This window comes from Daphnia pulicaria, chromosome 7, assembly GCF_021234035.1.
Source record: "Daphnia pulicaria isolate SC F1-1A chromosome 7, SC_F0-13Bv2, whole genome shotgun sequence".
In the NCBI taxonomy this organism is placed as follows: Eukaryota; Metazoa; Arthropoda; class Branchiopoda; order Diplostraca; family Daphniidae; genus Daphnia; species Daphnia pulicaria.
Window position 1 is genome coordinate 5,504,471 of NC_060919.1, and position 16,897 is coordinate 5,521,367.

The 16,897-nt window shown below is 42.0% G+C and overlaps 1 protein-coding gene across 3 annotated transcripts in view; it reads right to left on the reverse strand.

Annotated features, from left to right (window-relative positions):
- The window catches only part of LOC124349371 (ras GTPase-activating protein raskol-like), a 50,533-nt gene extending 33,930 nt beyond the window's left edge, over window positions 1-16,603 (reverse strand). For 2 of the 3 annotated variants that reach the window (XM_046799908.1, XM_046799907.1), the window contains exon 1: window positions 669-2,504. In XM_046799908.1, coding sequence (XP_046655864.1) covers window positions 669-1,785 — 1,117 coding nt within the window. In that variant the 5' untranslated portion in view covers window positions 1,786-2,504. Of the gene's footprint in view, window positions 1-668; window positions 2,505-16,071 lie in introns of those variants that run through there. The other variant, XM_046799911.1, reaches the window with a different exon arrangement.
- Between the last annotated feature and the right edge of the window lie 294 nt (window positions 16,604-16,897).

Genomic DNA, 16,897 nt, shown 5'->3' on the forward strand with positions numbered 1-16,897 from the left:
AGGTTGAACCGTACTCGACACCCAGCAACGGAACCCGACAGGGGAAAAATAAGAGAAAAAAACTGTTAAATCGTTCCGTTCTGATAAAAGTCAATAAAACAAACTGAATAAAAACTAATTTGCCTTTTTTTTTTGTTGTTGTTTTCAAAAGAGAGTGTTATTATACGTACATCCCTCGAATTTTCCTTTAGCTACTAATATAACCAAGGTCGGAAATAACGGCGCTCCCGCCGAAGATTTACGGCGACATTTTCAAACAAAATTAAAACGCGTTTCTCTCAATCAAAACGAATTAGATCCGCTTGAAATAATAACACCAGAGAGACCGTATTATACGTGCAACATTCCTATCCGACAAAAATTTGAACAAAATTACACCTCCAATAAGGAAATAACGCGTGTCGCTTTCGTGAGTTTACTCGGGTGGTAAAAAAATAAAACGAAAAGTTTCCTCCATTTCATTCCATTAAAACAAGAAAAAATAATCACTTTAAATAACTATTATTATCTCATTTTTTGGAGGGGAGAAAAAACTTGTCGCCTATTGGGAATCGCTGACAATGTACCGCAAGAGCCATTTTGCGGTGCCAACGCGTCTAGTAGTAAGTAATAACAGTCTCGCCCGGCACTACTGTTGTTGTTGTTGTTGCTGCTGCTGTTATAGGTACCTGTTGATAGTTGTTGCGGAAGATCGAGGTCGGTAACGATTGTCGGTGGTGTTGTATTGGGACTATTACGAGCCGATTGCTGATGGCAGTGGTAGTGGTGGTCGTCGTACTCGGCGGCGTAATCGACAGCGGGTGGCGCCGGAACGTGAAAGAATTTCTGCAGGGGTTTGGCCAGCCGTTCACGAAAAGTTTTCCCGCGACTCAGTTGCCGTTGAGTCGGCCGCGGGGGTCGGTAGATAAAAGCCTTTCTGCCTTTCTTGTTACAGTCGACCGTCAGGTGACCTGCAACGGTGGCCGTCGTCGTCGTATTATCCCGGCAGCCGCCGATGGCCTCCCCCCCTGTTGTTGGACTACTGCCCGGCTCGAAAATGGACAGATCCAGGCCGGACAAATCCGAATCAGAGAGCAGCAGGTCAGAGTGGTACAACTCTTCGGCCGAACATGGAGTGTCGTAAATGTGTTGTTCCTGGCTCATTCCATCGACCTCCTCCTGCTGCTGCTGGCCACCGCCGCCACCACCACCACCCGAGACCGCCTGCTGCTGCTGCTGGACCGTTTGCGGCTGATAGCTGCCAGTCACGCTGACCGAAGCAGACGACTGATCGTAATCTTCATCTTCAGCCGAATCTTCAATTTGTAATTCAACTTCTTCTTCTTCCAATTCTTCTTCTTCTTCGTCTGTAGTGACGATTTGATTGGTCGAATAATCCGTGATGGTCCGGTGGACAAAAGTCACACGGACCGTCCCGGCCGGCGATGTCGACGTGGTGGCAGGGCCGGGCGCTATTATCCTCTGCTGGTCCGTCCAGCAGTAAGACGATTGATCACGATCCATTTCCCAGCAGCCGTAACCGTCGTCGAAACTGCGACTACTCCGCAGAGTCGACGACGAACTGCAACAGTCGACCACGTCGACGGAATTTTGAAAACTGACGCCGGACAGGGCCCGGTAGCATCTGGGCTTCCTCTTCCTGCGGCTGGAAGCTTTTTGGCCGTATCCATCCTGGCCGCCGGCCTCGTTTTTCACGACGGGCACCGATCGCAGGTGAACCAAACCCTGGACGCTAGCAGTGACGAATTCGTGCCGGGCGTCCGTCGTCGCCGCCGCCATTCTCATTCATCTCCAACGGGCCAAACGCCGCGGACTTGATCAAACTAATCACGTCCTCTCTTTTTTCGGGAAGAAGAAAAATACACGAAACGTTCGGACAAAAAGTCAAACGCTAGAAACAAAAAAAGAGATTTTCTTTTTTTTGTTCAAAATGTGAACTCCATCTATAGCGACGACATGCGTCTTCCCCAAAAGGATGGCATCAACAAGTCCCTCTCTCTCTCTCTCTCTGTCCAACTTCACTGTGGCCGCTGTATTTGGTCAGGGCAAACGTCAAACGCCAACAACCCAAAGTCCAGCGCACACACTATTATCTAGGCTGGCCAAAATGTAAACCACTTGCTTAGTTGTTTTTTTTTGTTTTCCCTGTACGTGCGAATAATTCGTCCCCTTCACAAAGTTGATATTTTCAAGGTTTCAAAAAGACGCGGGATGTCCGAATTTGATAGAATCATCGCCGTCCTCAATCTCGGCAGAGGTCAGACACTCACGAAATACAAGAGATGAAAATACACACAGAGAGAGGCCGCACTAGACACGCGAATTGTCGGGTTGTTATTACACACGACACGATAATTATCCAAGAGTCGATCACACACACAACACACAACACACACACGGGAATGTATTGAATGAACGAAACAAGAGAGAAGAAATATCAAAACGGCCAAGCAGATGATTCTGGAGACACGACCGTCACGATACCAGGAGCGAGACTAAATGATGAAACAAGGCAAAAGGCTTCTCTCTCTCTCTCTCTTTCCCCCCAGTGCTACACTGGGCAAAAGAAGAAGAAGAAAATAAAAAGGAGAAGGTGAGTGTGTGTAGCTGTAGCAGCACGTTCTCTCTGCTCCGAACGCCGGCAGGCGCTTACACACGCAAAAGTGGGCGGAGACTTTGAAATGTGGTAAGTCCTTCGGCGCATTCGTTGTGCTGTGTGTATGTTGGCTGCTGCCGACATTCCGTTAAAGAATTTTCCTTTTTTATTTTTATATTTGACTTCAACTTTACATGCCCTTTTAGAAGAAGAAGAAGAAAAAAAAGGTAAAAATAAAATCGCCGCCAGCAGTGGGTTGTTTGTTGTGAGGAAAAGAAGAAAAATAACGATGAAAATGATCTTCCGCACTGGTTGTAACACGAGTTACTAAACTAACTATATTTATAACGCACACAACACACAAGACACACTTTGTAATCAAGACAACGTGTGTCTGTCTATACTGCCTATATACTACACCCGCGACTCCTCCCAAGGCGTTATTACGTCTACGCATTCTTCTTTGATCTAAAAGATAATTATAGCTCTCGCCGGCTCAAATGATGTTGATATTATTAGTCATAGATTGCCAAACTGAAAATTCACCTTCGGATATTTTTGGACATTTATAGCGCGCGAGGTTAAAATAAAATAAAATCAAATAAAGTTTCGGGTTCATTTCGTAAAGAAATGACGTTAAAGAATCATCTCCTACTTTATTTTTATTTTTTGAACTTTGTTTAATGCCCCGGTTTAAAATGTAAAAAATTTTCAGATAGGAATGCCAAGTTCATTTTGGGTGTAGTCCGGTTCGAAACCGGAGTGACCGCTTCGTGAGAAATAAGAAAAAGAAAACGGTTGATTTATTCATTTATTTGTTTTCCTTTTTTTTTTCTCTCCTTCATTTTCTTTGAAAGCATTACAAGAAAAAAAGGACATCCGGTCTGACGTTTAGGAGAGAGAGATCGCAAATTGGGTAATAGTCATCGTTCCTCCGAAAAAAAAACTGGCAAACAAACAACTTCCGACGCATTTTTCAATTTCCCTTTTTTTTTTCTTCTTCTTCGGTAACGAGACAAACCAAACGGCGTGAATTTGCATAAATCCGAAAGAATCAAAAAATGGTTTCTCATCTCACAAGACTCGAAATAAAATTTATATGCTAGAGCGTTGGCGTATAAATCAAACAACAACATCGAGAGAGAGAAAGAGAGAGAGAAAAAGAGTTAACGGTTGTAGAAAGTGCGCAGATACAATGAATCACAGCGGGAGGTGAGAGAAATGAATATTCAAAAAAAGGCAGCTGAACACACACGAACCGCAAAATTACACAACGACACCCAGAAACAAAAAACAAAAAACAAAATAATAATAATAATAACTTCTTGTTTCTTTGTAACGGTCGTAACTTTTTTAGTTTTTCGCGTGGGTGACAATCCAGGGGACAACTTTCTCCATTTTATTTATTTTTATTTTTGTTTTTAAATTTGTAATTCCCATCATTCTTCATTTAAATTTTTTTTGGCTTCATTAAAATTGTTTTTTTGAATGGCACAAAAAAGTTCACGGCGCAAAAAAAAAAACAAGAAATGAAACAGCAGCCGCGCGTAATTGGTGAGTTAACTCTCATTGCGTGCGGTAACCATTTAAGGGCGTCTATGCTGTACGTTCAAAATAAGATAGGTAGCAGCTGAATCTAGCAGCTCCTGCTGTATATATATTTCGGCGGTTGGTTATACTATATTCTCATCCGTATAATTGGAATCCAATCAAAATGTTAGGAGAAGACAGCTGACAGATTGTGTTGCGAGATGTTTTCCACAAAACATTCCGTAAACGCTCCTCATGCAAAAATATGGGAAGCCTAACGGAATTGTTATTACGCAGAAAATGCGGGCACCACACACGACCAGACAACCTGCTTCTTTTTTTCTCCTTTTTTAACGATTGATCCGGCTGTTGTTGTTGTAGTTGGCTAGCTACATATACATATACATATACATTTCCCCTCGGAAAAGATTCAAAACGTCTTTGTTGGGGTCCCAACTTTCTACTCAATTAAATTCCCTCCAAAGATTTATTGAAAAATTCCATTTCGGGGACCATCTTTTTTCTTCTACTCCCTCCTTTTATACGGTTGTTATTTTATTATTAGACTAGACGAATTATTTATTCGCTTGATAAGGAATAGGAAGGCTCGGTTGGATCATAACACCAGCGACAAAGGGACGATCTTTTTTTTTTTTTGGCTTCTTCAATTTAATACCGTACACCGTCAAAGGTAAAAGAAAACTGCGCACATCATGTTCTTCTTCCCAGGCATCTCAGCAGGATCTTGACGCAAATGAACAAAATCCTTGCCGTTAATGATTCGCTTCTTTTTTCTCTCGTTTTTTTTCTTCCCAAACAAACTCCCAAATTTTCTTCAGATGACCATCAACCACATGGTGATGGCGCTTAGACACATCATCTCCCTATCATGCCGGCCTCAATGTAAATTAGAAAGAAGCCCCGAGAAGAAAAAGAAAAAAAGAACTCGGTCGACCCCATCGCCAATCAGATTCCGATTTTGTGTTTCTCTCCTTGCCAATTTTGGCAATGAACCGAAAAGAAAGAAAACACGGACAACATGACGAACAGATAGGAGCTCCGGTGTGGGTGAAATGCCGTTAATGTGGCGCTAAGCCAACAAGTACGAAAAAACAAAAAAAAGAATCGATTGTATTTATGTTCGATGAGGATAGCAGAGCGGTTCAAAGTCCTTTCGGTTGGTGGAGAGGGGGAAGGAAAAAAAAAGACAACAAAACAATAAAAAGACGAAGAATATTTCAACCGGCTCGACAAGGTTCGATGGCAAAAGAAGAAGGATGAGGCTATACACCCCGCCCGTTTTTTTTTGTTTTGTTTTGCTCTATACGACGTTAAAGTGTAGACACACGCGCAGCAGAGAGTAAGAGAGATGGCCGGTGGTGGTGGTTCAGCCAAGCCAATCTAACGGTTTCACCTTCAAAAAAATGTGTTGTGTGTGTGTGTGTCCTGTCGTGGTGCGTTCACTCTTGCCTAGCTCCGTCTCGCATCAGACAGTTCAAGGGACGACGGATCAAAAGGAAAGAAGAGCCAATTTGAAAATAAAAAAAATGTTTATATACAATTTGTGTATTTATAACAAGAGGTGATTACATCCACCGCCCATTTGCACACTGCAGGGGGTGAAAGCCAATATCAGGCCATTCCTCTGTCCCTTTTACTATTATCATTATTCCGTTTGTTTTTGTTGTTGTCCAACTTGGCGTGTTACGACGCCTACGCCGTTTCAAATATTTGCCGCGCTCGCGCCATCGAGCGGCCGAGCTAACAACTACGGCATTTGTTTCTAAATTCACCGCTAGATGTCTCGTTGATAAATGACGATTTTAGCGCAAAACAACAAATGAGCGCGTTTACGAATCGTTAAAAAAAAAGGGATTTCGTTTCTTTTAAATTTCTAAATTTCTCCCGCTGGGTTTTGAAAAACAAAAAATATATAAATTACACGCAATAATAACTGCGTCGTAATGACAGAGTGCAGGAGCCAGCGAACAACACCAGAGCAACAACTATACAGCCACAAGAAGAAGAAGCAAAAAAACAAAAGCTATTGTTCACGGCTCGTTTGCAGCGAGGAGCTCCAATGACACTTACAGAATACGCACATTAAAAGACAGTCGGCACAGTCGTAAGGCGCCCGCTCCTTTCTCTCCTTTCATTCTATTACATTTCCGACTTGATGATGACGATCAATAACTACCCGTAATAACGATATCGTTTCCCCGCAAAAAGAAACGACTACAAAAATACCAAAATGGAAAGAAAAATAAAATAAAAAAAGCTCAAAACATTTCACGTAATAACGCGGTGAATAATAATTATAGCACCAAAAGGTTGTGTCTTGTTGCTTTTGGTCTCCGCTAACAAAATCCCCTATTCATTTTCTTTGCTGGTATTTTGGTGTTTCTCAAAAATATTTGATGGCCCGGTGGTGGTGGTGTTGGTGGCAGGAAGCACGTGTCATTAGCAATTTTCATTTGACGATGCGCGCCATCGTAACACTTTGTACGCCATCAAAACAAAACAAAACAAAATTCCTTATCTTTTTTTAAGTTTTTTTTTAAGGCCATTTAAATGCGCGCGCTTTTTTCAAAAATAAGAAGAAAAAAAGGGCACGCGCTTCTCTAACCTTCCCCCGCCGCGTTCGAGTGCGTGTGTACATATACGTGCATGTTAACGTTGGCGTAGAAGAAACAAAAAAACAACAGCGGCAACATTCCCGGCGTGAAATCAAGAAGGAATGAAAGAAAAGAAAAAAAAAAGCTACAAGACAGGTAATTACCAATCTGACCCGTGAGTGAGCGTGTGCTGAGTTCTCACACACACACGCACAACCCCTGCAGGTGTCTTTTCGTTTCTTCCTTCCCGTTTTCTTTCTGTTTTTTTTTAAAGGGGGTCAAGTTTGATATAATACCGGCCGACTCTTTTATGTATCTCACACATACCACACGCACAAAATGGAGGGGGAAAAAACTCGATCCTGCCGTACACAAAAAGATCTGTGGCTTTTTTTGGGGGGGAGTTACTCCGAAAGGTTTTTCTTTTATTTATTCGGAGAGAGAGAGACTCCCGGGACGAAACGTGTATCGTCACAACATTCAATTTTCCAGCCCCGAGGACGTCCTGTCGTGCGGAAGTCAGATAACACACAACTGTCCCCTTCGACTTTTTCTAAGCATTATTTCATTTCTCTGTCGAAAAAAATAAAAGAACACTTTTTGTCTAGGTTTTCTTTTATCTTTCGAGTCGATAGTCACATACTCTGGGAGTCGACTTTTTTTTTGTTAACCAATTCTAGGCGCGTCACTTCCTTCCCCCACGCACTATTCCCCCCAAAAAAACTAAACGGAAGGAAAAAAAATTGAGATTGAACGGAAAAGATTAAACTGTGGAAAAAGAACAGACTTTTTTTTGTTATTGTCTGGTAAAAAGTATTCTTTAAAAGTAATAATATTGTGAATAACAAAAAAGTCACGATTCTTTCCTCCCATTCCCCCCCCCCCCCCACTAGTTTTATAAGACGTTTTATCGAATGGAGATATCGGAGAGATGTCGACGGAGTCAAGAATCTACCCGGGGGGTAAAAAAGTAAAAAAAAAAAAATCGTTTGAAAGAGAAACAAAAAAAATGCCGTTACAAAAACCGCATACCAAAAGATTTAAAAAAATAATAATAAAAAATAAAAATTTCTTCAAAGAAATATTTCTTCTTAATGGAAAATAATAAACCAGTAGCTCGTAGTAGTATAGTGAAGCCAACCACCTCACACTTCATATAAATAAAAATGAAAAAGAATAACTACACACTTGCGGCACGTCACAAGATTTGCATTAAGTTATTCACGAACGATAAAAAAACAAAAAAAAAGTAGGAAAATGTGTATCATAAGAAAGAAAAAAAGAGCCGTTGATTGCTGCTCTCTGTGTGTGTGGAGTTGTTCGCCTTGTTTTTTTCTGACCTCATTAGAATAAAGCAAAGACATAAAGATGAGCACCACACGTAATTAGTTCCGCGCGCTGAGAGAGAGAGAGATAGAACTCTGTTATCCTACTCCCATCTCTCCCGAAATGTAAATTCAAAAAAAAGGAAAAAAACAAAAAGGATTATATATTATATATATTTTCTTTTGATGATGATGAAGAAGAAAATGTCTGGGCAAAGGAATTCAATCACGCGCTAATGGCAGTGGTGGCGGCGGTGGCGGCGGCCGTTGCGACTTTAGCCGCCAGGGTTTGACCTCAATTTCAAAAAAACCTCAACCAGAAAGAAAACAAAAATTTTTAAAAAATTCATCTTTCTCTTTTTTTATTAAAAAAAAATGATCTACTAAATAGAAATGCACATGTTAGGTGTGTGACCGCAGTTATTTCACTTTCCAGTTCTCTGATTGTCCCCCTCTCTACCGCTAACCATTTCAAGTATTACAAGCACCGAAAAAATCGACAATGTGTCAGGGTACAAAAAGAAAAAATGCGGTCGCTCAATTTATTATTTCTCCCGATGACAATAGCCTCAACCAAAAATTGGGGTTAGTTATAAGTACTTGTATATACAACTATTTTTTATTTTATACAAGTGTCTGATGGAAAGGCCGGCCCCCGCTCTATAGGATATGGTTAGAAAGTCTACCTTAACCCGCATCCTAATAATCAAAATATACGAAACATGACACGGGTTCGTATAGACGATATCAGATTGTGTTGTGGTTCCATCGTGATAACATTTCGAAAAGTGTTGTTGGTTGTCGTATCTCGATGTCACGATCGAATAGAAGGGGATGATAAATATTTTTTCTCTCGAAGGTTACGCAATCCGGCAGACTTCGGAGGAAGACCAAAAAAAAAAAGAGACTGAACCGCGGGAGCTATGAGCGGGCACGCAATGCCCCCCTATAGATTTATTCCAACTACGGCGTATAGTCACTCTATAGGGGGATATAAATAATAAATGTATAACATTTTGTTCAGTTCTTCTTCCCAGAAAAAGAAAAAGACACGCACGAACTTTTCCATGTCGAAAGCTGAAGAGGAAAAAAGAAAAACATTACAGCCAGAAAAATGTTTGGAAGGAAAAAGCAGCTCGTCAACGTTTCTCACGAGGAAAAACAACAAACGAAAAAAAGCAAGAGACAAGATAATTACCCTAAAAACACAAAAATTACGCGCGCGTTTCCGGTTTTGATTTTTTCTAGCCATTATCTCTTCGACTCTCTATCACTTGTTCGACTCGGTTATTGCTGTTGTCGTTCTGGTATGGCGGAAAAAAAAAATTCCCGAAATTGTTTCCCTTTCAAGTCAAACAACTTTTTGATTTTTTACCGTTGCAAAGAAATCAACATTCTGCACGAATAAAAAGAGGGTGGACCATGTACAATCACAATAATACACGTCAATCAATAGGAATACTAAAAAAAGCGATTGTATCGATCCGGCCGACAAATGAGAACAACCCAACGTCGTTCGTTCGTTATTCGTTATAGACTTTGTGTGCATGGAGGAAGAGAGAGGGGCCGGGTGATTTTTACGACGGGCGACCATAATCAAGACGATTCGTTAACTAATGAGGGTCTCCCGCGAGCAATCAAACATTGAAAGGAAACGAGGAGATCACACACACAACAATACATCTTCCCTCCGGCAATATAGTTTTGTTAGATTGTGGTTTCTTCTTATTATTATTATGATTATTACGGAATAGACACCGCGCGTCAAACCAAAAAGGGAAATTTGTCAGATCGTAAAAAAATAGTTTCATGTAATTTTTTTCTTTTTTTTTTTTGTTCAACACATGAAAATTCGGCGCGTTAAAAGATAAAAAAAAGCTGGCCAGGGTTTTCCATCATAAAAACACCTGGCCGTTTCCACAACGTGTCAAGAAACAAAAAAATCTCCCAAAAAAATCATTTCTCCCTCCTACTTTTTGGTTGTTGTTAAAGGAAACTCCTTATCTTTATTATGATGTGATATTGCGTTAAAAAAAATGTGAATCAACCTTTCATACTATATAGTTGGTCGTCTCAATGACGTGCCCATCACACTTCTTGTTGTATTGGACTATATCCAATATCCATCGGATCGATGGGGTATAGAACGTACCCTGACTGCTGGGGGTTGTCGAATGAATATGTAGATATTGTCGACCAAAGAGAGAGAGAGATTGGATGTGTCCGATCGGTGGACGTCAGTGACGCAATCAATCGAAGCGTGATAACCCCTCTATACCCCCACCGGCACACACCCCACAGAATAATAAATAGGAGCAAACGCGAGAGAGAGAGGAGGGGAAAGAGATTTCCTTGTACGCACAGACAAAAAGCACCGAGGTCCATTAAAAAGTCTGGACACTATCCGCAAATCCCCTACCGTTCGTTCGTTCGTTCTTTTTTCTATCCAAATAACGAAGACATTGTGTGTGTCTCACAAAAAGCCCTTCCTTCCTTCCTTCCTTCCCCCCCCCCCCCTCTAGACACAATCTCCTTCCTTCCGTTCCGGCTCGTGTTTGTTTAGCAGATAAGATGCGAATCGACCCCAAAAGAGGATTAGACGACCGTCGTCGTCGTCGTCGTCCCAGTCAACCCAAAAATCCTTTTCCAGGACGAGATTTTTTTGTTTCGCTTCTTTTTATTTATTTTTTTTTTGGTCGACTTAAACTCCTCCTATTCCCACCCGAAATGATTTAGAAATAAAAGTCACGCCACCTTTTCGTTTCGGCGTAGGTGGCGTGCGGCAGCAGGCCCGATCCATTTTCCCAGTTAAAATAAACAATCGCGCAGCAAACGAATCAAACGCCTTATTCGTTCAAGCTCGTTAATGAAACCAATCGGCAATATTCTCTCGGCACACTATATACCATACAGCCGCCGGAGGCGACGTTAGCGCTGTAGCGATATAACAATTTATTCCAGCAGCCCAGAAATGGCTGGTTGTTATGGATCTACCGAAAATTGGGAGGCCGAAAAGATCGATGGACTGTGAACAAGTGCTAGCAAAAAAAGAATGGAGGGGGTGCAGTCTAGCGTGAGCCCCGTACCGCACACTACATGTGTCCCTCGTTGCTAGTGGTGCAACTAGAAGAAGGCACACGAGTTCCTTTCTGTGTCTACACACAAGTTTTGCTTTCTTGCTCGTGTGTGTTTGCCCCTGGAAAATATCTGAAAAAGGGAGGCGAATCTCAAGGGGGGACCGACCCCCCTTGTACATCACAACTCTGGAGGTCTATAAGAGCAAGTACTATACTACCAGCCAGTGCATTACAGTTGATGGAAGGTGGATGGATGAGGAGGGGAGTCTAAATCGATCAAGTAGCTGTACTGCGCTACCAGAAAACCTTTAGATATATATGGACTTGCCACCTAAAAAGCATTTTCGATCGAATTGAGGCCCTCCTTTTCAGAGTAGTGGGTGGGGGTTTATTGATCACGGAAGGAAGGAAGGAAAGAAGGAAGGAAGGAGAGAGACTATGGGCAAGTATTTATAAAGGGAAAACAATTGGACGAATAAGAATCGGAAGGAATAAGCTTTATTGACGTATGCAACTAGAACTTGTAGGAGAAAGCTTTTTTATTATGTTTCTTTTTTGGGCTGGGCTTTCTCTCACCACGGCGACCGCAGAAAGACACGCGGGAGCGGTCGTGACCACCGGAATTATATTTTTTTTTCTTTCTCTCGATGGGTGTAAATAGAAATTATTAATACTAATAATTTTGATTTTTCTTCCAAAGAAAGAAAAATTTTCTCCAGTTTGACATTCAATAGCCGCCACTGCCGCCATTGGAAAAAATTTTAAAAAATAATAAAAATTTAGTTTTTCTGTTGTTGCGGTTTTTCTTCCTTTAGGCCGGACCTTTTGGGTGAATCTCTTGGTGGTAGATATATACCCCCAACCAAGATGATGATACGGCCGGAATTCTTTTGAAACAAAAAAATATCAAAAAAACTATTTCTTCTTTCCTTATTCTTCTTTCCCTATACTTTTTTATCGTTCCGTCAAAAGGCAGCAAGGGAAATATCAAATAAAGTAGCTCGACATATGCCGCTGGACTCTTTTTTCTTTATATTCACGACCCACATTTGTTATTGGTTTCCCGACTCGATCGATTTGTTTTACTTTTAACAATTCTTCGAAGGGAAGGGAAGAGTTCAAAGCTTCTTCAGTAGCTCATTTTACGAGGCCGGTGTACACACACAAATAACTCGTTTTTTTAATTCTCTTTTACCTTCTTTTGTTTTTTCCCTGGCAGAAGATGAACTCTTCCGTGCCCCTGGAACATATATATTTCTTATATATATTCCCCCGATCCTTTTGAAAAGAAGTTACATACACCGAAAAAATAAAAATTCATACGAGCCAAGGGAAAAAAACAAAAAAACAAAACGGGTCGAACGGGTCGTGCAACGGGACACCTGCCAAACTCTTACTTTATGCGTGTAAGAAAAAAAGGAGGTATCTCTCTCTTTCCTCCTCCCACCCAGACTTTTCAGCACCTTTTGATTGTTGTACTCCCCCCCAACCGTAGAGCCCACCGCCATCCGTCTCAGCCCATCCGACGAAAAAACGTGTGTTTAACTGAAGACTTTTTTTTTTTTGGTTGAGTGTGTGCGCGTTTTTACTCGAAGGAAAAAAAAGAAAGAAATAAGTGCGCAGTGGTTAAACAGCAGTTTGATGATGTCAGCAACAGCTCAAAGCCAAACAGTGCGGAATAAATCATTTGTCTTTTTTTTCTTTTTTAAAACAAACCCAGTTCTATTATAGTATATGTACCTTGGGAAATTTCACAATTTCCCTTAAAGAAAAGAAGGTCGGCCCCTAGTCTATTCGGGGTGAAAGCGAACCAACAAGAAATCTGTCGCGCTAGAATTTATTTAAAGCCAAAAAAAGCTAAACTTGATATTGGAATGTGTCTCGACTCTGGCCGGCTAGTCTACTCCTACTTCAATAGAGCCATGAAAATTGGGTGGCCCGAGAGAAGCTGGTCTCTCTCACTCTCTTCGGGGACGTCTACAATCGAATCTATCGCTCGCTTTCATTAACACAATAATGAAAAGAGATGAAAGGAGAGAGAGAGAGCCAGGGCCCAGGGCCACGCATACATACAAAAACACACATAAGGTCGGTGGGTATTATTGGGTGTCTGTCTGCCGGAGCTTTATTGGATTCTCTCTCTAAGCGAAAGAGACTAAAAGGGCATTGAAATGGTGCGGGGGGTATAACGAAAATTGTCATCAACTTTGATGTCGAAACTCGGCGAAGAAACGTGAGAGCGTGCGCAGCCTGCGCCAAAAATACATTATTGATCCGGCCAAGCTATATACTCGGAGACTTGACTATCTCGCCCAGTCACACCCAATAGGTGTCTCCTACACACACACGAAATTGGACAAACACACACAGCCTCGTACACTCTGTGTGTGTATAGTTTTCCAGCCGCCAAAACCATCCATCTCGTCGGGACCCCCTCAAAAACCGGGGGGACCGGATACATAATGGATAGGCGGGTCCGTGAAAGTGCACTGCGACTCTCCAGCCAAAGATATGAAGAGTCACAGTCTCTCTCTCTCCATACAAATAATTAAGTTAAAAAGACCGGCCCACGCAACTAAAGTAAACACACACACGTCTGGATGGTGGGGGGCCAGGTGTATATAAATAGAGGAACTTTTGATTCAAGTTTAATAGACTCGGTCAAAGTGAATTCGTCCAGTCTCGTCAAAAAGTTGCTCAAGAGGTACACAAAGGTGTGTGTGTGTGTGTGCCCTAGTTATATAATTTCAGAAAAAGGGGGACAAAGTTATCAAGAGAACTGTAGAAAGCCTCCGAGCCACTCTACAGCTCGTTGTCATGGTAGCGGAAGAAACAAAAAAATAATGACAACAAGAACTGGAATAGTCGAAATAATAAAACAGAAAAAAGTCACGAAAAATAGAGAATTGAGTGAATGAAAAAAGCGTCAGGAGCTACCTGCCAAGAGCTATACACTCTAGTCTAATAATCCGCGTATATAGTATAGGGGACTCTATATAGAGTCGCGTTCTTGATCTTCACAGCATGTGGACTCTCCTCTTCTTCTTCTTATTGCGCATGTAGTTCACAAGGCCAATCTAATTAAGTTTCGGTCACGGCAGAAACAAGAGACGGGGGCGCCGCCGCCGCCGCTGCTGCCGACGACGACGACTCCGATGGACGACCGGAGCACAAAAGCCTCTGGGGTCCAACTCGTCTCCTATAGTTGCCGCCGTAGGGATTCTGTGTATGAAAACTAGATGATGATGATCATCATCATCTTTTCTTTTTTTCTTTTTGGCTTTTTGAAGTTGGCGCGCCCACAGGCTAAAATCGATACCCCCAACGACAAAAGGAGTGGACGTTCTTCTTTTCTTTTATTTTGAACAAGACTCTTGACGCGCCATTTTCAAACGCAAATAGAGAAAAACCCCCTCGGAAATAGACAATCGAGATGATCGGTTTGCCATGTAACCAGATTATCGTGCAACTGGATCAAGCCGCACTGTGTACTTAGCCTGTACAGAGTGTGTGTTTGGTTGTGTGTCATAATGATACATCCTTGAAAAAAAAATAATAAAATTCAAAAGACATCAATGACAACGTGATGATGATAGTGCAGTGAACTTTTTCTCTCTTCTCCTTTTGTTCGGATAGAACGAAAATATTCACACGAAAAACACGTCGATGACTTGTCGTCGTTCCTCATCATCATCATCATCTACCCCCTCCACTTTAAAATCACACACACACACACGAACCGCGCCCGTTTTTTTCGCCCGATTATCCCGGCAGCAGTTCGTTGGCCTTTCACACACAGAGGTAGGCAAGCAGTTCAGTAGACTTGCCTCGGCTGTATACACCGTGAGAGATCAAAAAGGTCATGCCTGTCACATGAGGAAATAAAAAAAATAAAAACTCCGCTCACGCCGGAAATCACGGCTTTGTATATGTGTGTGTGTGCAGACGTTCCTATCTAGACAAAAAGGTTGCGCTGCAGCACACACACATAGTCGTAACATTCCTTGTTGTAACGTGCATTTTTCTCGTGAGTCGCAAAGGGGTTAGAGACATGTCAAAGTCGGGTGGGATCGATAAATGGCCGACTCTCTCTCTCTTCTATATCGTTAAATAAATAACCGAAATTCGTCCCCCCCCCCCCCCATTCTTATCTACGGTACCTACCTAACTTGATAGTCGAGCTAGAGTTGATGTTTGTTGTTTTCCCAAACAAACATCCCATTTGTATATGCGCCCCGGGCGGGGTGGGGGCTTTCACGATTAACGGAAATATTCAACCGCAAACAGGGCGCACACAAAAACTGAACGATAATTGTGAACGAAAAAAAGAATTTCTCCCTTGAAGACGACGACAAAAATATTTCATTCAGGTAAGGAAATCAATCAGCAAGTGAAATATAACGAACGAAAAAAAAATCTAATAAAGGGGGGAGTCTAAGGCGATTACATGTAACATTCCATCTCGTGAAAAAAAAGGATGGGAGGAAGGATGGGAGATGGCCATTCTCGCATTACAGACACGAGAGTCTTTTAATGGGACAGTCATCAGACACGCACGCTGCTACTCGAAACGGCTGGCCGTCTGAACACCCCAAACACGTTGGTTCCAAGTAATGGCCGACATGGGTGACAGACACGGTCAAATCAATATCTACAACAATTGCATTTCTTTTATTGCCTCCCTCCACCCTCTCTCTGCTGCCTAAATATTGGATTAAGGCAATGCGCACTACGAGTCGTGAATGACACGGTCCCGTGGTCTAATCCGTTTAGTTGGAAACCGTCAAATTCCAGTTGAAACACAGTCAGCAATAAGTCAAGTAGAAAAACAACAAATAAGAGAAATGGAGGCCTAATGAGTGCCAAAGCCATCTGGCTCTTTCTTTTTGACTAGACTAACGTTCAAGGAAATGGCGCTGTGCACTTACCGCATATGTTGAGCCATCCTTCAACTCGGCACGGGAACGGCGGGATCCGTTTGCTTCTGCTCAACAGCATCCGGTTACTCGGCCTCGGAGACAGATGGTTAATGTTGGCCATTTTCCTCAATTAACAAGTTAAGACTTGTTCTTTTTTTCGCCAGCCAAACGAAATAAACACACACACACACACACAACCAGTCACCATCAATCAAGAGTTCACTCTGTTTCTTGTAGATATCTTTTCTTTCGGGTATAACTCGAGTATCTTTTTTATTCTTCTCTGTCACTTTTGATTCACTGCGGTCATCGTCCAGTTCTTCTTCTTCTTCTTGATGACCGAATTCACACGTTTTCTCCAATCGAAACTTTCTCAATTAAACAAAACCTCAGGGGAGAGATCACAAATTTCCAATCGAATCTCTACTGCCATTCAACGGCGTGTTTGGGTTGGTTAAAGTTTAACCGCACACACACACACACCAACACTTGACGAAATAAAGAGAGTAACGTTGGACGCGTGGCGAACGGGTCGACGGCCGAACACAGACTGACTCTGGGCCAATGTGTCTCTACTGTAGTTTCCCTCCTTCTTTCACGTTGGCGCTGTTGCCAAGTGGGCAAAGTTCTAAAATGGGGCTGGGTAAGAAAAAGAAAAAAAGAAGCTTTTTTTTATTTTTATTTGATTTTTTCTCCCTTTTATAAATCCGGAAGTCGGCCATAATAGACAAGATCGTCAACTCAATCAAGAGCCATTCAACTGTAAATCCTCGAGCTGAATACAAATCAGGAGACGAGACATTTTCCCTCAATCATGTGAGTATTTTTCTGGAAA